This window comes from Salmo trutta, chromosome 10 (assembly GCF_901001165.1).
Source record: "Salmo trutta chromosome 10, fSalTru1.1, whole genome shotgun sequence".
Lineage (NCBI taxonomy): Eukaryota > Metazoa > Chordata > Actinopteri > Salmoniformes > Salmonidae > Salmo > Salmo trutta.
This window is the reverse complement of record NC_042966.1, coordinates 18,888,795-18,914,090: the sequence shown is the minus strand read 5'-3', so window position 1 is coordinate 18,914,090 and position 25,296 is coordinate 18,888,795. Positions and strand designations below refer to the sequence as shown.

General features: G+C 43.7%; 1 protein-coding gene across 2 annotated transcripts in view; it reads left to right on the top strand.

The window, feature by feature from the left end:
* Positions 1–25,296, top strand: part of dnah9 (dynein, axonemal, heavy chain 9) — a 126,193-nt gene that overhangs the window by 73,328 nt on the left and 27,569 nt on the right. For both annotated transcript variants that reach the window (XM_029764754.1, XM_029764755.1), the window contains 13 exons: positions 568–762; positions 1,648–1,767; positions 2,534–2,722; positions 2,921–3,156; positions 3,519–3,641; positions 3,885–4,089; positions 9,612–9,776; positions 12,864–13,004; positions 14,473–14,643; positions 14,858–14,980; positions 17,623–17,816; positions 18,435–18,583; positions 21,495–21,622. In XM_029764754.1, the coding sequence (XP_029620614.1) occupies positions 568–762; positions 1,648–1,767; positions 2,534–2,722; positions 2,921–3,156; positions 3,519–3,641; positions 3,885–4,089; positions 9,612–9,776; positions 12,864–13,004; positions 14,473–14,643; positions 14,858–14,980; positions 17,623–17,816; positions 18,435–18,583; positions 21,495–21,622 (2,139 nt within the window). The remainder of the gene's footprint in view (positions 1–567; positions 763–1,647; positions 1,768–2,533; positions 2,723–2,920; positions 3,157–3,518; positions 3,642–3,884; positions 4,090–9,611; positions 9,777–12,863; positions 13,005–14,472; positions 14,644–14,857; positions 14,981–17,622; positions 17,817–18,434; positions 18,584–21,494; positions 21,623–25,296) is intronic.

Sequence of the window (25,296 nt, the reverse complement as noted above, 5' to 3'; positions counted from 1 at the left end):
GCCTTACCTACTGGTACAGTCACACAGCCATACATACTTTACTGGTACAGTCACACATTCCTACCTACTTGTACAGTCACACAGCCTTACCTACTGGTACAGTCACACAGCCTTACCTACTGGTACAGTCACACAGCCGTACCTACTGGTACAGTCACACAGCCTTACCTACTGGTACAGTCACACAGCCTTACCTACTGGTACAGTCACACAGCCTTACCTACTGGTACAGTCACACAGCCTTACCTACTGGTACAGTCACACAGCCTTACCTACTGGTACAGTCACACAGCCTTACCTACTGGTACAGTCACACAGCCTTACCTACTGTTTTATTTTAGGGAATTTGATTCAGAATAATTCAGTGACGATAGTCATATTATTGTGATACTTTATTAAATTGTCTTTTGAGGAAGGTGGGAGTGTTGAATCTGTTGAGAGTACCCAAGAACTCAACATGCAAGACCAGTTGTACTTACCAGCTTGCATAACCTAGGATATGATGTCAAGCAGCACATTTTAGTTGAACGTGTTAATCGTGTCCCTCCACCCCATGCCACTCTGCAGGACCCAGAGTTCCAGCCCGAACTAGTGGCCTCGAAGTCCAACGCTGCGGCGGGCCTCTGCTCCTGGGTCCTAAACATCGTCAAGTTCTACCAGGTGTTCTGTGAGGTGGAGCCCAAGAGACAGGCCCTGAGCAAGGCCAACGCTGAGCTGGCTGCAGCCCAGGAAAAACTCACAGTCATTAAGACCAAGATCAACGTGAGTTAACCTAACACTGGTCAGGTTGAATCTGATTTAGAAACACTTCTTAGACTTGGTTTTATAGTCCACTATATCGTGGTATCAGAATTCACATTGTGAAAATCTAATTCATCTAATTACCTAATAGTAAATTGTATGTTTCTTTAAGGGAGTATAAAATACATTCTATTCAGAGGCTGTTATATGCACCAAGAAATACATCTCAAGATGACAATCCCAATAGCTGTAAATAAAGCTGTGAGTCAACGGCCTATTGTGTATTTGACATTCAGACCCTCATCCTCAGCCTCTATGCAGTCCCTCTTTATGAAGTCAGATCATGTAGCAGCCCTGCCGTAGCAGCCGCCTTGCTGTCTGCCAACGTCCAACCCTGAAGAGTTTCTAGTTTGGACTCTAATAAGTTCCAAATCCACTTTTTTCCGCCTGTCATTTGTTCAGCTGTCAGCCGAAGCGTTTGTGTAGAAAATGGCTCCTGAGCCTGGGGGAATTAGTAATCCTCAGTATCATATAATATGAACCTGTGTGTCTCCACCAATTAATTGTGTTTGTCCTTGTAATAACTGCCTCCGTATGCCTAATAAATCATTTGTGGAAATTGATCACATTTCAGCAACTTTCAGAAAACTGTGAAAGTTTTGTTTCATCCGGAGTAGCTTGTCGTCGGGTAACAAGCGTTTAGATCATTTTAAGTTTTATCTGTCAACTCACCAAGCAATCTCTCTCTCTCTTTCTCTCTTTCTCTCTTTCTCTCTTTCTCTCTTTCTCTCTTTCTCCTCTCTGTGTGTGTGTGTGTGTGTGTGTGTGTGTGTGTGTGTGTGTGTGTGTGTGTGTGTGTGTGTGTGTGTGTGTGTGTGTGTGTGTGTGTGTGTGTGTGTGTGACAGCACCTTAATGAGAACCTGGCCAAGCTGACAGCCAAGTTTGAGAAAGCCACGGCCGACAAGCTCAAATGCCAGCAGGAGGCTGAGTCCACCGCTCGCACCATCTCTCTTGCCAACCGCCTGGTGAGTTGGCCAGACACACACACACACACACACACACACACACTTACCTGGGGGCATACACATCGCCTGCTGATCAGTATTCAGTAAGGAGATGTGTTGTGTTGACAGTGTGAGGGTGATAATCTACATTATCCACTTGATGAGAGACAGGCCAACAAAGGAATAGAGGGATCAGCATTTTCTAAAAGTGTCAAACAACATTGTAATCATTATTGCTAAGTTAAGCTTATTATTTCCAAACCAGCTGTGTTCTATAACTTTATCACACTTCTATTCATTGATGTTATTGTAATTAAGACAGGCTACTGACGGTATATTTTTTTAATGAGTCTGCAGCTAGCAGGGTGCAGTGTGGGTAATCAGTGTCACTCAGGGCAGAATGCTAATTGTAGAGCCTTAACTTTGACTTTTGTGTTAATCATGCCTTGGTATCAATATGAGATTTGAATGAAAATTCAAGATTCTTTTTAGAATAATTATTTTATTTGACTAGGCAAGTCCGTTAAGAACAAATCCTTATTTACAATGACGGCCTACCCCGGCCAAACCCGGACGACGCTGGGCCAATTTTGCGCCGCCCTGTGGGACTCCAAATCACAGCCGGATGTGATGTACAGCCTGGATTCGAACCAGGGACTGTAGTGACACCTCTGGCACTGAGATGCAGTGCCTTAGACCGCTGCACCACTTGAATTGTGATCTGTCCTGTCTCACTCCATGGTTATGTGTTGTGTCCTGCCGTGTCACATTGTGTTGTGGTCTGTAGGTAGGTGGTCTGGCGTCGGAGAACGTGCGTTGGGCGGAGGCAGTGGAGAGTTTCAGACGTCAGGAGAGGACTCTGTGTGGGGACGTCCTCCTCATCACAGCGTTTGTCTCCTACCTGGGATACTTCACTAAGCGCTACCGACAGCAGCTCATGGACAACACCTGGAGACCATACCTCAGTCAGCTACAGGTGGGACAACGCACACACAGAGCCATATGCATACACACACACACACACACACACACACACACACACACAGCCCCCCCCCCCCCCCCATGAATCTCGAAGAGGAGGGTTGTCCACCCCTGATCCATGCCATTTCGATGCCTGTGGCTTCCATGCTTGTTACTAACCACCGTCCCCCATCCCACCTCCCCTCTCTCCCAGGTGCCCATCCCAGTGACCCCCGACCTGGACCCTCTGACCATGCTGATGGACGACGCTGACATCGCGGCGTGGCAGAACGAGGGCCTGCCGGCCGATAGGATGTCCACGGAAAATGCCACCATCCTCACTTCCTGCCAGCGCTGGCCCCTCATGGTGGACCCCCAGCTACAGGGCGTCAAGTGGATCAAAAACAAATACGGAGAGGATCTACGCGTCATCCGCATCGGACAGAGAGGGTGAGTCACAAGATGGCAGCTGTTCTGGAGAGAGTTTTTGAAGAGGGTATATAATGGGCTCTCCTTGACAATCTTAATAGAGACCATAATTGCCTCCTTTATTGGGCAGAGTGGGTGAGAAAGACTTTACACAGAATCACTTCCTGGTTTAATAAATTGCTATAACGATGTAGATTAAACATTTTCTTCAATAAAATTTCCACATCATTACCATCACAGATAGTGCAGGAGACGGTTCAACAAGCACAGTACAAAAAGTCTTTAAAATATCGGGTAAAACTGATTAAGGCTTAAGCTCTTTCTAGTGACTGTAAAACTCCTATTCACGGGTCTGTGTTGACTTCTGTGCATGTGTCTCTCAGGTATCTGGACTCCATAGAGAGAGCTCTGTCTGCTGGTGATGTGGTTCTGATTGAGAACCTAGAGGATACTGTAGACCCTGTTCTAGGGCCACTACTGGGGAGAGAAACCATCAAGAAGGGCCGGTGCGTGACTCTCTAAGTGATTTCCAAAGCGTCTTCCATCAAATCTGAAACCTGCTTTAAAATAAATGTCAGCCAGTTCCAGTAGGCTGAATCCTACCATGTGCATACCTACCTTGAACTGTCACTGTCATAACTTGAAGCGAGAAGTTCATTGACCCATTTGAAATTTGAATTTATCCTAATACAGCATGACTTCAATCATCACACCTACAACTCCTCTCCTCTCCATCTACCTCTCCTTAGGTACATAAAGATAGGAGACAAGGAGTGTGAGTACAACCCCAGCTTTAGACTGATTCTCCACACTAAGCTGGCCAGCCCACACTACCAGCCCGAGCTCCAGGCCCAGTGTACCCTGATGAACTTCACCGTGACCAGGGACGGTCTGGAGGACCAGCTACTGGCTGCTGTGGTCAGCATGGAGAGGCCTGACCTGGAGGAACTCAAGGTGGGGCACCGTTAGCATTTCACCTTAGTCTATGGTGATGGTCGTTAGCTAGGTTTCCACCCCCCCCCCAACATTTTTTCAAGGGAATGATAAAATATTTGCATAACAAATATATGCACATTTTAACTGCGGTAGAGTGTTTCCTTCAAACTGACTGGATGGTTTTGTCACAAAAACTGTTGCGATAAATAGCGAACTTGCCCAATCTCGTCTTGGTGCATGCTGTGGAGAGGGTAGGTTATATGATGTGATATGGATAAGAGCAAGATACAGTTTATTTGATAATTGGCAGCCAATCACCGATCATCATGTCACCAGCATACAAATAATACCCCAGGTATTTATTGGAAATTTGCATCAAGCTCATCACCGTCCATCACTTAATCACCATGTGGTTACAATAGTCATTTACAACATTAACAATGTCTACACTGTATTTCTGATCAAGTTGATGTTATTTTAATGGACAACATATTTTTTTTGCTTTTCTATCAAAAACAAGGACATTTCTAAGTGACCCCAAACCTTTGAATGGTGGTGTGTGACGAGCATAGGTTACTGGAAGTGGGGAATCAACAGTGAGGATACTGTAGGAACATATGGTGTGGCTCTCCCTCGGGTATCGAAACGAGCTCCAGACATTTACCAGTCAGACACTCAAACCAGTCAGGTTTCATTTAGTCTTTTCATCTTTCGTCTTCAGATACCATCTGAGAGTTACACTGTCAAGAGTTGAGCAGGGTTTGATGTCTCTTCTCCTTAGGTGTAACTAACAACAGATTCATCAACACTGACTAGAGTCAGCGACTTTTTGCAGCCTCTCATCATTATCTCGCTCCTCTTCTTTTAACAAAGTTTTAACATCACAAGCGGCAGCGTTAGAGCCCGCGGCAGCGAGCTCTTTGATTCCAAAAACAATCGTCAGACGCTTTGATTAGCGAGACGTTAACTGGAAGGGTGATAATTATTGGGCCCTGGGTCCATCACGTAGAGAATATTGTGTGTGTGTGCGCGTTTGCATGCGCGCTCACATACGTCTGTCTGGTCTCGTCACTTAACTAGCCTCATCAACTGCATCTTGATGAGCAACTACTCAGCACTGCAATAATAATGTCGGTAAACTAGCCTGTCGCTTCAGTAACAACTCAGCATTACATCTCAAATGACACCCTATTCCCTACGCAAGTAGTTCACTATTTCTGACCAGAGTCAATGGGATGTCACCTTGAACTGTGTACCAAAATAGCACACTATTTTGTAGACAGTGCATTACATTTAAACGTCATCCTCTGGTTGGGAATACGGTGTCATTTGAGATGCTTGCCTTCCAGCGTTGAAGGTAATGAGAGTGGACCGTTGTTATGTAGGGAGAGAGAATGGCCAACATGTGCAGTATCTGAATGCAGGTAACTGGAAGAATGGTCTTGATCAAAGCCCAGGAACTTAATGATGCCATATGCTCACAGCATGGACGATAACCAGGATCGGCTTTGTGTCCACGGCCGTTGGATATGGACGGCCGGAAGCCTTTAGATAGGACAGTCACTGAAACACTGCTACTATCAGCACCCCTGTCCATCCCTCGCTTTCAGTAATACACAGACACATGCACGCACACACACGCACACACACTTGTCTTAATCTCCCTATCTCTTTCCCCCACTCTCTCCCCCCCACCGCATTAAACCAAATCAGAAAGCCCAACTTTACTCAGAAACACATTCGGCTGACGGCAGTGTTTTGGGAGAGATCAGGAACTCTGATAATTGTAAAACTCAGTCAGCGGGTCGGAGCAGAGCGGAGTGGAGATTTACGGTAGCAATGATTATATTTACATCCAGTGGATTTCATTCAGCCTGCTGTTTGTTGGCATTGGGCCTCTGTAGGGAGAGTTTAGTCAGACCTGTAGGCTTTCTTCATCTGAAGACAAATCATCATTTTTAATAACTGGAAAACACACATGCACACACACACACACACACACACACACACACACACACAGATGGGCACACACACACAGAGAGATGGGCACACACACACACAGATGGGCACACACACACAGAGAGATGGGCACACACACACACAGATGGGCACACACACACAGAGAGATGGGCACACACACACACAGATGGGCACACACACACAGAGAGATGGGCACACACACACACAGATGGGCACATACAAACACGCACACACACATACACAGAGATGGGCACACACACACACACACACACACACACACACACACACACACAGAGATGGGCACACACACACACACACACACACAGAGATGGGCACACACACACACACAGAGATGGGCTCACACACAGAGATAGGCACACACACACACACAGACGGGCACACACACACACACACAGACGGGCACTTACAAACACAAACACACACAGAGATGGGCTCACACACACAGAGATGGGGTCACACACACACAGAGATAGGCACACACACACACACAGATGGGCACACACACACACACACACACACACACACACACACACACACACACACACACACAGATGGGCACACACACACAGAGATGGGCACACACACACAGAGATGGGGTCACACACACACAGAGATAGGCACACACACACACACAGATGGGCACACACACACACACACACACACACACACACACACACAGATGGGCACACACACACAGAGATGGGCACACACACACAGATGGGCACATACACGCACAGAGATGGGCACACACACACACAGAGATGGCACACACACACAGACGGGCACACACACAGATGGGCACTTACAAACACAGACACACACACAGAGATGGGCACACACACACAGATGGGCACACACACAGATGGGCACACACAAACACAAACGCACACAAAACAGCAGTGTTATTTTAAGCTGCCTGTGTGTCCCCTCAGCAAAACGCAGCGGTGAAGTGAAATGTGATTTAATGAAGCTTGTTTAATTAGCATTTCATGAAGATGGGAGGAGAGGAAGAAGAAGAAGAGGAAAAAGAGGGGAAGGAAAAGACGTGATGTGGAACTCTTATCTTTTTAATTAACGTTAAAAGTTAAGCAGGGTAAACGCGTGGCTAACTCCATGCACCTGCTTTCCAAACAATTCCCAGTAGAATTTGTTTATTTGGTTATAACCTGTTCTGTGTTCCCCAGTAAACAACACGTTTCCTCTCTACTGACTGATAACAATCACAGTACTGATAGGAGGCTGTAAATAGAGCCTGTCTGTAGACCTGTTTATTGTCTCTGAATAAACTTCATGTCATTATTCCTCTAATGAGTTTAGAGTTTAGCTACTGAGCTGAATAGGATAGTTTGGATACTGGATGCTGATTAGTTGATAGGCATTAGTTATTCATGATAATCCACGGGTAATAATATAATATATGCCATTTAGCAGACGCTTTTATCCATAGCAATTTAGTCATGCAAGGATCCATTTTACATACGGGTGGTCATGGGAATCGAACCCACTACGCTAGCGTTATAAGCGCCATGCTCTACCAACTAAACTACAAAGGACTGTAATGCCTGATAACAGTTACATTTGAAATATTCCCTTTCCCATAGTCCAGCCAGGCAATTCATAAACTTTATCTCCACTGGAATAAAGATGTTGCCAACATTAGATGTTTTATTCAAACAGCGGGGGTTTGTATAAACCTTGCTGCGCTTTGCGTTCACGTCGAGCCTACGAACAGCTGTAAACGGTGTATTATTCTCGATAATCCATGGGTTCTCTTGCCTTATTGCTTAATGAACTCATCCAAAGTCCAGTTAAGAAGTGTTAAATGTCAACACTCCATTTTCAGAGAGGGGGACACCCATAGAAACCCCCTAACGAGTCTAATAACGTCCTCCCACTCCTGTGCAGTGTTTTTGTGTGTGTGTGTGTGCGTACATGAGTGTGTGTCTGATGCAGCCTAGGAGAGTGGGAGAGAGAGGGAGAGAGAGAGCGTTTTCCATATTGCCTCACCAGGGCTGTTCACTGGCTCTCAGTAATCATCTGCCTGAAATGATAGATGTATTATCTCTTTTTAATCCCAATTAGGGATTTCGACTATCTGGTTAATTGTTTGTTTTTCCCAGGCCGGGTAATTACGTGAACAATATGCCGACTGAGAACTAAACATTAATAACTGACTTGTTATTAAAAACTGGGGGTGTTTTGATGTGGAGAGCTTTGCCATCGTACAGTGGAAAAAGAGGAGAGACAGAAGAGAGGAGAAGGTCAAGGTCGTGACGTGAACTCACAGGGCAAATTGCTTCACTTGAACCCCTCCTCCAATTATACATATACTTGTTTCTCCAATGATGTACCTCCAATTATATACAGTATGTCCTTGACACCATTCTTGTTACTGATTTGGAACACATCGGCATGTAATTGTTTTGGGACTAACTAGAATCAATCGCCCAACCAGGTTACAACTAAGAAGCAATCAGTAGAAGAGCAGGAAGACTGTGCAGGAAAGTTTTGGGGGGGATGAAACGGCAGGAGGCCAAGCAGAGCGAAGGACAACGAAACAAGGGTCCTGTCTATCTTTGAAAAGTGAAAGTTTTGTGGTACCCTGGCATTTTAAAACAAAGGGTGTTAAAACCAAAGCATTGAGGCTTTCTCAGAAGGCCAGGTTCACCTCTCCATATGGTGTGCGATGATTAATACCCCTTAATCCAGGCCATGTGCAGGCATTCAGGAGTGATTTTGTGTATGCCTCGGTGTGTGTGTGTCTGTGTGTGTGTGTGTGCGATCCGTCCAGCGTCTGTCCGTGTGTTTGTGTTTGTTTGGTTGACCATCAAAGCCTGTGGATCCTGCAGCAGCATCGACTCTCTCATCAGACGGCAGCAGGGTGGTGGAAGTCTGTTGGCCGCTGCTTGATGTCCTCAGCCTTGAGAGGAAGACATTCTAATCCACCCCAGAGCCTCCTCTTCATCTATCCAGATAGCCCATGCAGAGACCATTGATTGCTTCTGCCTTTGAGGCATCCTTCAGTATGCCTGCGCTGAATTAAGCCCCCATCATCACCTTTAATGTGTGTTTATCTACCACCAGCAGTAATTAGTGTCCCGAATCAACGATGGGCCACACGTAGTTCAACAGTGTTTCTAATCAAACATGACCATCGTCCAACCCTGAGCAACCCATCGCCCTTGGTGCATTGTTTACCTCAAGGAACTTTTGAGGTTCGCCAAGGATAGAATAGAATAGACTAGAACTTTCCTGTCCACCCTGAGAGCGACATTAGCATTTGGCTTCACCTCACGTCATAGAAAATAACCCCAATTCAGCCGCTACGGAAGAGAGAGGATTTGTTTTAATGGCTGCCATTTACGCCTCTCTCTGTTCTCTGTCATTTTGTGTTTCAGTTCTTTATTTGGGTTTCTTTGAGTTTGTTAATCTCGCCTTTTTGACCCTTGTATGTAGTGTCTCTGTGCATTTTATTTCATCTGTGTTTTAGTCCAATCTTTATTTGCCATTTGTTTATTTCTGTCTGTATGTTACTGTAGTGGAACCTGACGAAGCAGCAGAATGGTTTTAAGATCACGTTGAAGATCCTGGAGGACAACCTGCTGTCCCGTCTCTCCTCCGCCTCAGGGAACTTCCTGGGAGACACAGAGCTGGTGGAGAACCTGGAGATCACCAAACGCACTGCCGCAGAGATAGAGGAGAAGGTTCTCTCTCTTTTATTATCTCTATTTTTAACTCTGTTTCTGAGTCTCTGTCTCTCTCGCTTTTTCTCTTTCTAGCTTTCTTTCTCTCTCTCTCATCTCTGTGAAATAGCAGGAGAGGAGAAGATGGTTTTGGAGTTTAGGATGGTTTGAGTTAATATTGGAGCGGGTCTGGGTTGAAATATTTAAGCCTGAGGTAGACTGCCATTAGGGTTTAGCTTGTGCCTAAACTGATTTGACGGGAGAGGGGAACCTATGCTCTCTGACATATACAGTTGAAGTCAGAAGTTTACATACACCTTAGCCAAGGTCAGTTAGGATCACCACTTTATTTTAAGAATGTGAAATGTCAGAATAATAGTAGAGAGAATTATTTATTTCAACTTTTATTTCTTTCATCACATTCCCAGTGGGGCAGAAGTTTACATACACTCAATTAGTATTTGGCAACATTGCCTTTAAATTGTTTAACTTGGGTCAAACTTTTCGGGTAGCCTTTTACAAGCTTCCCACAATAAGTTGGTTGAATTTTGTCCATTCCTCCTGACAGAGCTGGTGTAACTGAATCAGGTTTGTAGGCCTCCTTGCTCGCACACGCTTTTTCAGTTCTGCCCACACATTTTCTATATGATTGAGGTCAGGGCTTTGTGATGGCCACTCCAATAACTTGACTTTGTTGTCCTTAAGACATTTTGACAGAACTTTGGAAGTATGCTTGGAGTCATTGTCCATTTGGAAGACCCATTTGCAACCAAGTCTTAATTTCCTGACTGATGTCTTGAGATGTTGCTTCAATATATCCATATAATTTTCCTGACACCTATTTTGTGAAGTGCACCAGTCACTCCTGCAGCAAAGCACCCCCACAACATGATGCTGCTGCCACCGTGCTTCATGGTTGGGATGGTGTTCTTCGACTTGCAAGCCTTCCCCTTTTTCCTCCAAACATAATGATGATCATTATGGCCAAACAGTTCTATTTTTGTTTCATCAGACCAGAGGACATTTCTCCAAAAAAGTATGATCTTTGTCCCCATGTGCAGTTGCAAACCGTAGTCTGGCTTTTTTTATGGAGGTTTTGGAGCAGTGGCTTCTTCCTTGCTGAGTGGCCTTTCAGGTTATGTTGATATAGGACTCATTTTACTATGGATATAGATACTTTTGTACCTGTTTCCTCCAGCATCTTCACAAGGTACTTTGCTGTTGTTCTGGGATTGATTTGAACTTTTCGCACCAACGTACGTTCATGTCTAAAAGACAGAACGCGTCTCCTTCCTGAGCGGTATGACGGCTGTGTGGTCCCATGGTGTTTATACTTGCGTACTATTGTTTGTACAGATGAACGTGGTACCTTCAGGTGTTTGGAAATTGCTCCCAAGGATGAACCAGACTTGTGGAGGTCTACAATTTTTCTTCTGTGGTCTTGGCTGATTTCTTTTGATTTTCCCATGATGTCAAGCAAAGAGGCACTGAGTTTGAAGGTAGGCCTTGAAATACATCCACAGGTACACCTCCAATTGACTGAAATTATATCAATTAGCCTATCAGAAGCTTCTAAAGCCATGCCATCATTTTCTGGAATGTTCCAAGCTGTTTAAAGGCACAGTCAACTTAGTGTATGTAAACTTCTGACACACTGAAATTGTGATACAGTGAATTATTGTCACGCCCTGACTTTAGAGAGCCTTTTTTATTCTTTATTTTGTTAGGTCAGGGTGTGACTTGGGTGGGATATCTAGGTTTCTGTTTCTTTGTTGGCCTAGTATGGTTCCCAATCAGAGGCAGCTGTTTATCGTTGTCTCTGATTGGGGATCATACTTAGGCAGCCCTTTTCCCCACCTGTGATTGTGGGATCTTGTTTGTGTGTCATTGCTTTCTGCACTGCATGTAGCTTTACGGTCGTTTTTGTATTTTGTTGTTTTTCCCGGTGTCATTGTTAAATACAAGAAACTGTACGCCTACCACGCTGCACCTTGGTCTCATTCCAACAACGGACTTAACAATTATAAGTGAAATAATCTGTCTGTAAACAATTGTTGGAAAAATGACTTGTGTCATGCACAAAGTAGATGTCCAAACCGACTTGCCAAAACTATAGTTTGTTAACAAGAAATTTGTGGAGTGGTTGAAAAACGAGTTTTAATGACTCCAACGAAAGTGTATGTAAACTTCCGACTTCAACTGTAGTATGCAAAGGTACGACAAAGCTAGACGTCTGCTCTCAATGCTACTGTAAACCCTAAGCAAGTGGGGACGCCGTACCTCTGCACCTTTTCGGAAAGATCTCTCTCTCTCTCTCTCTCTCTCTCTCTCTCTCTCTCTCTCTCTCTCTCTCTCTCTCTCACTCAGCAATGGTACTTTATTAACCTTTTACTGCAGTGGGCCAAATCAGGGTCACGGAGAGTGTTTCTTGGTAGTCTTTAACAAATCTACTTTGAAACAAAAGTATACACCTCACACACGTGGTTATAGGCTTAAAAAAAGAAGAACCTGCACCATGTCAGATAAAAAAAAAAACATTGCGTTATGAAAAATATTAATAACATTCCACCCATGAGGCCACTAGAGCGTGATTTGGTCATTTGGCTGCAGGACAGGGTAATCTCCACATCTAGCTCTCCACCTCTAGAGACGATCCTACAGATGTTTTTGAATACACAGTATATTTAGATACTGATGCAGAGGCTCCTGCTCACTGCTTACTGTCCTCGCTTACTGTAGATCGAAACGTTGGCACAATCACAAATTGTGAAACTTGGCAAGTGAGCAGTAGAAAAGCTCTTCATTAGGCTCAAGGACACCGCTTAGAGACTGAGATGTGAGAGTGGATTCCTTTACAAAGTGCCACTACTTTGGTAATACTGGCGCAGTATGTTGAGTAAATGTGTGGCAACATATTTTTCACCTTCTCAATAGGCATGTTGAATTGGATCATTAAATTGGAAGGGCTGCTTTGTTCAGTGGGAGATGATGTTATTGTACTCTCTGTTATAATTTGCTATAATTTCCCTGGCTGGTGAATGAATCCTATGTGTGTTTTACGTGTGTGTTAATGTGTGTGTGTGTGTGTTTGCTGTGTGCGTATTGCAGGTGAAAGAAGCCAAGGTGACTGAGGCCAAAATCAACGAGGCGCGGGAGCACTATCGGCCCGCGGCAGCCCGAGCATCCTTATTGTACTTCATAATGAACGACCTCAATAAGATCCACCCGATGTACCAGTTCTCTCTCAAGGTACACCCACCTCTCTATTGACCTGACCTGTTATTGACACTCCCTAGTGAGCACACACACAGTTCACTGTTCTCTCTTTCTCTAGGTACTTTCTCTAATAACCCACCGTGTTTCTCCCGGCCTCAGAGCTCCCCAGTGAGCTAAGTCTTTACCCACGCTGCTCTGTTTTCTGCCTTTTCCTCCATTAGCTCCCAGTGTTTTATGCTTTCTGCTCTTTGTGTTTGTCGCTTCCTAACGCTGTTATGCTTCACCTAATGTCCCTGCTATTGTCACCCTCCAAAGCACTGAGGAGTCACGGGGTGAGATATGGTTTGCAATCACACTGCTCTCTGCAGGTAGCTAGCCACCCTGGGCCGACTGTAGAGAGTTTAAAGGCCCAGTGCAGTCAAAAACATGATGTTCCTATATTTGATATATATTTTCACACTATGAGGTTGGAATAATGCTGTGGCAATTTGAAAATGATGATGCCCTTTTAGTGTAAGAGCTGTTTGAAAAGACTGCCTGAAATTTCAGCCTGTTTTGGTGGGATGAAGTTTTGGCCTGCCTGGTGACATCAAAATTAGTTCACCAATAAGAAAAAGAGTTACAAACCTCTCTTCCAATAACAGCAAATGTTCCGTTTTCCCCTCCCACTCAAACCACTCCCAACAAAATTCTTGCTTGAGAAATTGCTCTTTGCTAAGAAGCTTTTTTTTACCCTGTTTTCTCCCCAATTTCTTGGTATCCAATTGGTAGTTACAGTCTTGTCTCATCGCTGCAACTCCCGTATGGACTCGGGAGAGGCGAAGGTCGAGAGCTGTGCGTCCTCCGAAACACAACTCAACCAAGCTGCACTGCTTCTTGACACAATGCCCACTTAATCCGGAAGCCAGCCATGTCAGTGTGCACTGCGCCCGGCCCACCACAGGAGTCGCTAGTGCATGACAGGACAAGGACATCCTTGCCGGCCAAACCCTCCCCTAACCCGGACAAAGCTGGGCTAATTGTGCGCCTCCCCATGCGTCTCCCTGTCGCGGCCTGGACTCTAACCCAGAATCTCTAGTTGCAGAGCTAGCACTGCGATGCAGTGCCTTAGACCACTGCACCATTTGGGAGCCCCTCTTCTGGACAATTTTAATTGAAAACAATCACAGTAAGGTACTTAATTGTTACCCAGAAATGATTTGATATTGAGATAAAAACGGCTGCATTGGACCTTTCATCAGATGAAATGTCTCTGCTGTAGATAAAACACACAGGGCAGACTCATATATTTTAAATACAGTCTGTTGTACATTTGCCAGCCAGCTTGTACTTTAGATATGTTTCAGGAAATAAATCATTTGGGTTCTAGAAGTGTGTCTGCTATCCATTGTGTTTTTATGCTCCAGGCGTTCAGTGTGGTGTTCCAGAATGTTCTATCCATAGTGTTTCTTATCCTAGGCAGTACTGAGTCTGTTCTATCCATTGTGTTTCTATGCTACAGGCGTTTAGTGTAGTGTTCCAGAAAGCGGTACTGAAGGCCCAGGCAGACGAGGTGTTGAAACAGAGAGTGTCTAACCTGATAGACAGCATCACTGTCCAAGTGTTCCAGTATACCACCAGAGGCCTATTCGAGTGTGATAAACTCACATACATCGCACAGCTCGTCTTCCAGGTACACAGAAAGTCAGAGTTCAAAGTTCAATAAAAGCTTTATTGTACATTTTTGGTCAAATATAAATGTTTTTACATGTCATAACATAGTGACGAATGTTAGCTACTGATCATTGCCCTTTAAAACTGCGGTCTCCTTTTTTGTCTTTAAAAAAGAACAATATAGGAATGAATGTTATTTTGACAGTATATGTTTTTTGTCATTGTGAACCCAGATCCTGTTGATGAATAAGGAGATCAACCCTACAGAGTTAGATTTCCTGCTGAGGTATCCCGTCCAACCAGGAGTGACCTCTCCTGTCGACTTCCTGTCCAACCATTCCTGGGGCGGTATCAAGGTGAGACAAACAGGATGTGAAGATGTCAGACCTTCACAGTTGAGGTTGAAGACGCTTTTAACCACAGATCTAAGATCAGTTTACCCCACAAAAGCCAAACCTTTACCATCAGGGGACAACATGCTACTTTAAATCAGTGTCTAGGGGTAAATTTGTCCTACTACATACTTTAGAACAAACCATCCACTGACTATCCTTGTCATTTACGTATGACTGAACTCCCCTTTTCCCCTGTAGTTATTTTAGCACTTAGTCTGTTTCCACTCCATAACTCAGTACATCTGTGGAAGCTAACAGAACATAATGTGTACAGTGAAGTCTACTTCCACTACAATAAAGCAACCTTGGTCCTCCAGTACCCCCAACAGTACACATTTTTATTGTAACCCTGTGTCACGTTCCTCGTATTCTCCCTCATCGGAAGATATGTCGAAATCACTCGATGACCAATACGCAGCGGGTTGACTGTTCCACATCATATTTATTATAGATGGAAACGACAAAACAAAATTAACACGCAAAGGAGAAAGGTGACAGTTTCACAGGTGAAACGAAACACAGTGCGAAATACAATTACCCACAAACACACAGACAAACACACCCTACTAATATAGGACTCCCAATCAAAGGCAACTCAACACACCTGCCTTCAATTGAGAGTCCAGCACCCAACTTACACATAGAAAACCTAACCTAGAACCTAAACCAACACTCACAACCCCACTATACCATAACCAAACATAACTCTGCCACGTCCTGACCAAATATAATACAAAAATACCTAAGTATATGGTCAGGACGTGACACCCTGGACAAGCACACCTGATTCAACTTGTTAACTAATCATAAAGCCCTGGATCGAATCCGGTGTGTTTGTCCAGGGCTCCAACAAAAATTTGAACTGTTGGGTGTACTGGAGGACCGGAGTTGGGAAACACTGCAAAAGACCATTACCGCTAAAACATGTATGAAATAATAAAGGCATGCCATTCTTTTTACAAAAATGTTCATTTGAGAAGTTGCTGCCTCTCGTGGGTTCACTACTCTCACATATATATTAGGGGAAATACCACATTGTTACACCACAGCGGCAAGATTTGTGACCTATTGCCACAAGAAAAGGGCAACCAGTGGTGCACAAACACCATTGTAAGAGGTGGAGTGCGAGAGAGAGGGAGAGAGAGAGAGAGAGGGAGAGAGATCTTTCCCGAAAAGGTGGGGGGCGACGACGTCCCCACTTGCTCAGGGTTTACAGTAGCGTTGAGTGCAGACGTCTGGCTACTGTACGCCAGAGAGCATAGTTCCCCCTCCCATCAAATCAGTTGATGTACAAGCTAAACCCTAATGGCAGTGTACCTCAGGCTTTCGTACTCATAAATATTTCAACCCGGACCCTCTCCACTATTAATGACCCTAAACTCCAAAACCATCTTCTCCTCTCCTGCTATTCCACAGAGATGTCGGTCTAGGTACCATTCATTTCATTCAGTCAGTCTGGTTCTTATCGCGGTTAGGAACATAATCAGTTGGAGAGGATGAGATCCTGTGATAATGACTGGTGGCCGTGGCCCTCTTAGATGATATTAGAAGGATGGGATGGGTAGGAAGCCACAGGGGGCTGTAGTATTTTCTCCTGACCCGAGAATCTGCCAACCCAGATACTGGTAATTAACTCAGTGGAGGAGTTGGAGTGACTTCATCTTAGCTCATTAAGGGCCGTGGTGGGTATTTCCGGGGAAGGAGTTGTGATGTTCTTCGATAGGACCTTGACTTGATTGACAGAGACTGAGAGGACGTGTGTGTGTGTGTGTGTGTGTGTGTGTGTGTGTGTGTGTGTGTGTGTGTGTGTGTGTGTGTGTGTGTGTGTGTGTGTGTGTGTGTGTGTGTGTGTGTGTGTGTGTGTGTGTGTGTGTGTGTGTGACATTCAGAGCACTCTGTGAGGCCACTGTTTTTCAGAGATCCAAAGCTGAGATAAGAACAAATGCTGTCAGATAAAAGTCTAGAGTATGTGCCAGGTTTGTGCTGCCGAAGCATATTCCCCTTTCCTACCCGCTGTTATAAACAGTCTAATGTCTACTCAGCACTATGGTTTGAATAAATACAATTCATATTGGCGTAAGAGAAGATAAGCACTCTGTCTTATTATGCGACTTTTCCAACCCAAACTTTTCTCCTTTGTGGCACTTATATGAGGTAAACAATAAGAGCAAATAACCATTTGTTCATCCTTAGAAAGGTTTCAGAGCCGGTGGGAAAATACTGTGTATATGAATTAACCCCTGCCTATATGTACATTCAGTATCTACCTCAATTACCACATTGATATTGTTATGGTAGTCCTTGACTATAGCTTTATTCCTGTGTTTTATTTCTCATGTGTTTTTATATTTTCTTTATTATTTAACTCTGTATCATTGGGGAAGAGCTTGTAAGTAAGCATTTCACATGTGACAAATACAATCTTATTTTATTTTATGAGAACAAGAAAATAAATTCCAGTTTTGTATACATGGTTACTTTGGATGAGGGACTGTATATCTATGAATTAATCTATATTCACCAGAGTTGTAGTTTCTTGCAAATGTTTAATGCATATTTTTTTGCGTCCGCTTTCCTCTTGTACATTCATCCCTCCATCCCAGTCTCTGTGTTCCATGGACGAGTTCCGTAACCTGGATCGGGACATGGAGGGTTCGGCCAAGCGCTGGAAAAAGTTTGTGGAGTCGGAGTGTCCTGAGAAGGAGAAGTTTCCTCAGGAGTGGAAGAATAAGAGTTCCCTACAGAGACTGTGTATGATGAGGGCCATGAGGCCTGACCGCATGACCTACGCTGTGAGGTGAAAGATCAAATACTTTACCCTCTGACCTACTGTTAGAGGATATACAGTACAACTGTGGTTCTGTTTTTTTTGTGAGGATATCTTTTGAATTTCCCTGTCCCACCAATGAACAAACATAATATAATGTAAACAGCTAACATTTAACCCAGTGGCCATTGACCACAGCTACAGTATGTAATAGTTATTTCATAGAAAAGTAATAAATAGTATGTTTCTATGAGTTCATTTTCAGCTTTTAAACTAACCACCATAAGGCATGAGCAGTGCTCTGCAGTACGAATGTGTGTTATGTACAGATAACTACCAAAATAAAGGAAACATTTACTCAAGTGTTTCCTTTATTTGGGCAGTTACGTGTACAGTACCAGTTAAGCGTTTAGACACACCTACTCATTCAAGGGTTTTTCTTTATTTTTACTATTTCCTACATTGTAGAATAATAGTGAAGACATCAAAACTATGAAATATGTGTTATTTCATAGTTTTGATGTCTTCACTATTATTCTACAATGTAGAGAATAGTAAAAATAAGAAAAGCCCTTGAATGAATAGGTGTTTCCAAACTTTTGACTGGTACTGTATGTATTGAACATATATCATCATGTCTCCCCACAGAGATTTTGTGGAGGAGAAGCTGGGGAGTCAGTATGTGGTTGGCAGGTCGCTTGACTTTGCTGTGTCCTTTGAGGAGTCTAGTCCCGCCACACCCATGTTCTTCATCCTCTCTCCTGGAGTAGACCCACTGAAGGACGTGGAAAAACATGGTAATGGGGTCACCTACACTGTTAACACCAATGTGCTGTCATTACTCAAAAATGTTGAGGAAACGTGATGCACTTAATATCAAATAAAATCAAATTGTATTAGTCACATGCGCCGAATACAACAAGTTCCATACACCTTACATTGAAATGCTTTCTTACGAGCCCCTAACCGACAGTGCAGTTTCAAAAATATATCTGAGTACAGTTATTTCAAATGTTTTTGTAGTCATTACTCTGCTGTGACTTTGGGCGAATTAATATTTAAGATAATTTACTGATTAACCGGTATAGTGTTAATACTATCAACAATATCATTTTACTATCGTTGAGCTCTGGAACCTCAAGATCCCGATCACTCGCAAAATAACTTAATGCCACAAATAGTTAACTCAATGTTTTATTTACTAGAGTAAATAAGTTGGAAAATTAGGTAGTTAACAAAATACAATATCAAGGCAGGGTATAATGGGATTCAATACAGTTATTGAGGTGAGAGTCACAGGTCCATATAAATTAATTTCCGTACTCAACTCAATAGTACATTCACAAGACTTTTGAGGATGATATGGTCTTCTTAATTGAAAGTGAGTGGGCTACATCATTGACATAGGCTTTCACAACTGTGAAATTATAGAGAGCTTCACCAACCACGAATAGACAATGGGCTAGGCTACCAGTTAGCATCCGATGTGGACAATGCCAGGACAGCATTGAACATGGGCTTGTAAATTAGACCTGCCGTCTTGCAATTACTCAATGACTTCCACTAAGTTTCACACACAACGCCACTTTATATAGATAATGTAACAGGGCAAATGACTTGTATGTCGTTGTTGCCTCTAATTTGGGATGAAAATGGAATTGGATGGTTGGCCAAGTCTCTTGCAATAGTAGTCGATGAGGCCAGTGGACTGAAAATAGCTCACAGCCGAAGGAGTGAGATCTCTCTCACTCTCAGTTCTCAGTCCAGGAAAGTAAATTATATTAGAGAACTTCCATACAGTGAATTCTTCCTTTGGTCCAGCCGGGATGGATTGCAAACACAGTCAGTTAGTCTCCAGGGCAAACAGTGCGTTTGCAGGATCCCCTCTGGGATGATTGCTTACATCTAAGTATGATAGGAAAAGTTGATCGGAGTTTGGTTTCCAAGGAGATGGGATCACTCATGGTGTGGCTGCACCTTGAAGAAACTTGATCTCCTCATTTCTTTGCAAATCCTGTAATTTTTAGGGATACTCATATTGAATTTTTTTACCTTTATTTAACTAGGCAGGTCAGTTAAGAACAAATTCTTATTTTCAATGACACTGTCTAGGAACCCACTGTAACGTAACAAAATGTGGAAAAAGTAAAGGGGTCTGAAAACTTTCCGAATGCACTGTACATGAATAAACAATTCAAAAACAATCTACCTGCAGTAGAGCATGCTGGGTAAAAAGGGAATTTGTTATCACACCAGTACGTTTAGGTTCGGATTTTCGAGACTAGCAATATTGGATCACACCGGGACGTGTGAAATGTGAAGCTTTGGTTTTTACTGACCTGGTATAGGAGATATCACAGGTTTACTCTTCAGCAGTGTTTGATGACGAATATTTCAGTACTTCACTATTTGGTCTTATGAAAGATTCAAATGCGATTCAAATGGAAATGCGACTGACAGGGTTATATTGAACAATGTGTGAACAAAATTATTGGGCTGCTGAGGCTGGATTGTAGATAACATGTTTTGTTTTGTAAATTTGTTCCTCCGTACCTTGGAAACACAGTAACCTAGTTTGATGTTTGATTGAATAGTCTCCAAGTATTTTTTATGGTCTGGCGTGAAATCAGCTATCCTCTCATCATGTGATATGAGATCATTCTCCCACTGAAGCTCAGATAATTGGTCAGACACACTCGTTCAAATGCATGTGCACACACACACACACACGCACGCACGCACACACACACACACACACACACACACACACACACACACACACACACACACACAGAGGGGTGTGTATAATTGATGTCCACACCCTTCTGTGCGCGTGTGTGTGCACGTGTTTGCATGCATGTGTATGACTAATTATCCAAGCCCCCCCGTATGCGTGACCAATCACATCAAAGCTAAAGCAGCTAACCAATCAGAGAGGCCTGGTGTAGAGTGTGAAGAGAGGGCCAAAGGCAACACAGATCATACAGAATGAAGAACCCTGAATCTATACACTTTACTTTAGGAAAATAGTGTGGGTCTTTACTAAATTTCAGATGGCCACTTTTTCTTAGGCAATAGTGAATCTACACTGAGAGTACAAAACATTAAGAACACCTTCCTAATATTGAATTGCACCCCCTTTTGCCTTCAGAACAGACTCAATTTGTCGGGGCATGGACTGTACAATGTGTCAAAGCGTTCCACAGGGATTCTGGCCCATGTTGACTCAAATGCTTCCAACAGTTGTCAAGTTGGCTGGATGTACTTTGAGTGGTGGACCATTCATGAAAAACCCAGCAGCGTTGCAGTTCTTGACACACTCAAACCGGTGCGCCTGGCACCTACTACCATACCCCATTAAAATGCACTTAAATCTTTTGTCTTGCCCATTCAACCTCTGAATGGCACACATACACAATCCATGTCTCAACTTTGTCAAGGTTTAAAAATCCTTCTTTAACCTGTCTCCTCCCCTTCATCTATACTGATTGAAGTGGATTTAACAAGTGACATCAATAGGGATAAAATCTATCACCTGGATTCACCTGGTCAGAGCAGGTGTTCCTAACGTTTTGTGCACTCAGTGTATAAATGAAGCACACTTTATAAAAAAGAGATTACTACTTTATTATTAAACTGTCGATCAATTCAATTTTCCCTAAACTGCTATGGATTATATGAATCATTACTGTGTGATCTTTCTTTCAGGCAGGAAGCTGGGCTATACGTTTGACAGCGGTAACTTCCACAATGTGTCTCTGGGCCAGGGACAGGAGGTGGTGGCTGAACAGGCTCTGGATCTGGCAGCTAATGAGGGACACTGGGTTATACTGCAGGTATTCAGATACACACGCATACATGCACAAACACACACACACGCACATAGCCGACTGCCTAAACCAGCCGTTGCTAAGACAACACTGAGCTAATATACAGCTGGGATTCCAGAACAGGCCATGTCGTGAAATGTCATTTTCCTTTAGTGTAATTAAAAAAATGTATTCTTTCCCGTGTTTAAGGTCATATTGTGCTTTGCACATAGTGTTGGCTTTTTGCTCTCCTTTGTGGTTCAACTGCATATGAAATAGTATAATTTCCTGGAGAGAGAGAGAGAGGCCCGGTATTATTCAGTACAGTATCTGGTTCCTCAGTGTGTGTTCTCTTATCTGGAGGGCAAGGCCAGTCAGCGTTTGCATTTTAAGCCAGCTCGTTTGTTGAATCCTAATGGGGAGTATCGACAGATATGAACGACGGCACAGGGCACAGAGACAACTCTTGGAGAGAGAGAGAGAGAGTGTGTGTGTGTACGTGGGGGGTGTCTCCTTTATTCACAGCGCTGGTAAAGCAGAGAATGTCTTGCTATCCCTTTCTTTCTCCTCTCTTTCTTCAACTCTCTCTTACCCAGTCATCACAGACACAAGCAGCATCTCTTTTTCAATCCATCTCTCCTTCTGTCTCTGTGTCTCTCTCTCTCCCAGCCACACACACAGCCAGCATCACAGAGACAAGCAGCGATTGAATTACCTTTGCATAAGACTCCTGATCGATACAACTTAAAAAAGCCTTGTCCCCGTGGCAACCAACCTCAGTCAGTCTGTCTGTCTGTCTGTCTGTCTGTCTGTCTGTCTGTCTGTCTGTCTGTCTGTCTGTCTGTCTGTCTGTCTGTCTGTCTGTCTGTCTGTCTGTCTGTCTGTCTCAGTCGCTCTTCTCATCCTCTGCCACCGTCTCCCCCTCTTTTCACACCCTGCCTCACATTTTCCAAAATGTCTCCTCTTCTGCCTCACATTCCTTCCATCTTTCTAACCTCAGTCATCCCATCCCACTCTCGTATCCAGGCCTTGATCCCACAACAAACACACACACACACACACACACACCTTTTACCTCCCTCTCATCTCCCACTGGTCCCTCCATCCCAGCATCAGATCAGTAGCAGGCTGCAAAGCTGGGTCAGTGGCAGGTTCTCCTTCACTGCAGGTAAATTACTCTGGCCCCTGTTCTCCTCTCTCTCCTATGTTTCTGACGGGAGCATTATCCCTATACCGCTGCACACCGGGCCCTGTCCTATCCCCACTCTTCACAGCCCAATCAGGACCACCCAAAGACACTTTGAGAGATGCAGAAACCCACCTAGAGAGGGAGAAAAGAGAAAAGGCAATCAATCTGGCAGATTGGAGCTGAATAGGCTATATCCCCCAGACCTAGGAATATATTTGAGCTGAAGAGCCCATATCCCCAGTAGTGGGATTCTATTGAGTGGACCTAAAATACCCAAGTCCTCCAGGCACTTACTCCTAAAGGCACAGGGACGCTCACAGTCTAGCAAAATAGATGGAAAGGAAATAGGGCGAGACGCTTTAGAGAAAAAGTTAGTTTCTCTCCCTCTTTTTCATCTCTCTTCACTTCACTCTGTAAGGAGCATGATAGCTTGGGTATTTGGGTAGTGTTGTAATGTTTAATGCAGACCACTTTTTCTTCTTGTGAGTTTTCAGTGAGAGAATGATGTGAACGAGAGTTGAATTAATCAGAGTTGTCACTGTAAGGATCCTATTGCCATAGGCTACATGCCATTTTAAATCCTCATTTCATTCAGCCATAGTCTTTCATTATTGTCATATCATATTTGCCTTTGCGCCCTAGCAGCAGCCTAAGCAGAAAGCTCCTGTAAATTATGTCAATATTTTTGTAATTAATAGATTTTTCTTTACCTACAATCTTTTTTTTTTTAAGAAGTAAAAATGTATATAGCTAATTAATATAATCAGAATCCACTACAAAGTTAAGACTGAAGTTGGCAAGTAATTTGTTTTTTTGGCAAGCTAGCTAACGTTAGCTTGCTAGCTGTTTGATTTGAATGCCAGCCAGTGTCCGGAGGTTGAGGATGGAGAGAAGCCGAAAGCAAGAGGTGTGCAGCGATGAGGATCGTAGTGAGGACAAAGTTACAAGGCTGCTCTTTTAATTATTATTGAAATGTGGTGTGCTTTCTGGCGCCACATGACTGCCGTAGCATCATCCAAGTGGGTGCTTCATTTTGGTAGTAGTGAAGGACTAGCTAGCTAGCAATCTACTACGGAGTACTTGTTTTTTTTGTGTGTGCTTTGTAGCGCTTTGAGATACTTTGAAAAGCGCTATATAAGTTGAATAAATTATTATTATTATGTTATCTACAAAACTATCCCGGTGCTGAATATAGTGTGGATGTTTCTTCTGCAGAATAGCTATATTCTCAAACTCTACAGTCTGTTTGGTTATCCTTAATGTCTAGTCTGTCATTCTGCCCAAGTCTCTGCTCAGAGACATTGTTATAAAGACATAGTCAGGCCAGCTGTGGAGATGCCCTTAGGGCAGAGGGCCTTGATGACTGAGTGTGTGAACAGAGGAAGATGTGGAGAGAGTGAGGACTGAGTGTGTGAGCAGAGGAAGACGTGGAGAGAGTGAGGACTGAGTGTGTGAGCAGAGGAAGACGTGGAGAGAGTGCGGACTGAGTGTGTGAGCAGAGGAAGACATGGAGAGAGTGATGACTGAGTGTGTGAGCAGAGGAAGACGTGGAGAGAGTGAGGACTGAGTGTGTGAGCAGAGGAAGACATGGAGAGAGTGATGACTGAGTGTGTGAGCAGAGGAAGACGTGGAGAGAGTGAGGACTGAGTGTGTGAGCAGAGGAAGACATGGAGAGAGTGATGACTGAGTGTGTGAGCAGAGGAAGACATGGAGAGAGTGATGACTGAGTGTGTGAGCAGAGGAAGACGTGGAGAGAGTGAAGTCTGAGTGTGTGAGCAGAGGAAGACATGGAGAGAGTGATGACTGAGTGTGTGAGCAGAGGAAGACGTGGAGAGACAGCCGGATGGGCCTTGGTGTTGCCACAGGCCATGTTCACTATTGACATCATGTCATAGCAAAAACCAAAATTAGTCGGCGATGGTGACAACATCATTATAAGAACTGGAGGATGGGGGTGCCTAACAGAGAACAAAGAAAATATCTCGAAGGTATTTTTCTTTCTCCTCTCCCTCTCTCTGAGCCTAGGTGGTTTAATTAAGGTGACAGGCTCTAAGGGAGGCCTCAGTCTGTCTGTCTGTCTGTCTGTCTGTCTGTTTAGGCTCTTTATTACACACTCGTTAGTTAGACGCCAACAGGAGATCTTGTTTTTCAAGGCAATGAAAAAGCACCTCAATTTAAAGTTTTAATTTGTGTCTCGTTCAATATGCCGTAAGTTTCTATGCTCCTAACTTGGATCTATCTCAATATTACCCCCTCAGCTTCGGGCTATGTATTCTTCTCACTAAACACACAGGGAAACTTCTTATCGTTCTCTTTCGCTTTTATTTTTTATTTTGTCATCTAACATTTGCGGTGATGTTGCTCCAGAGGATCTCCTGTCATTTGGAAAGAGGGTTAACTTGAACAATCAGAGGGATGATTAAATTTAGAGTGCCGTAGGAGATGAGGAGAAGGCAAAGCAGCTTATGAATTAATGACTGCAGTTATTAGTGGTGTAATTAGATTTGGGTAA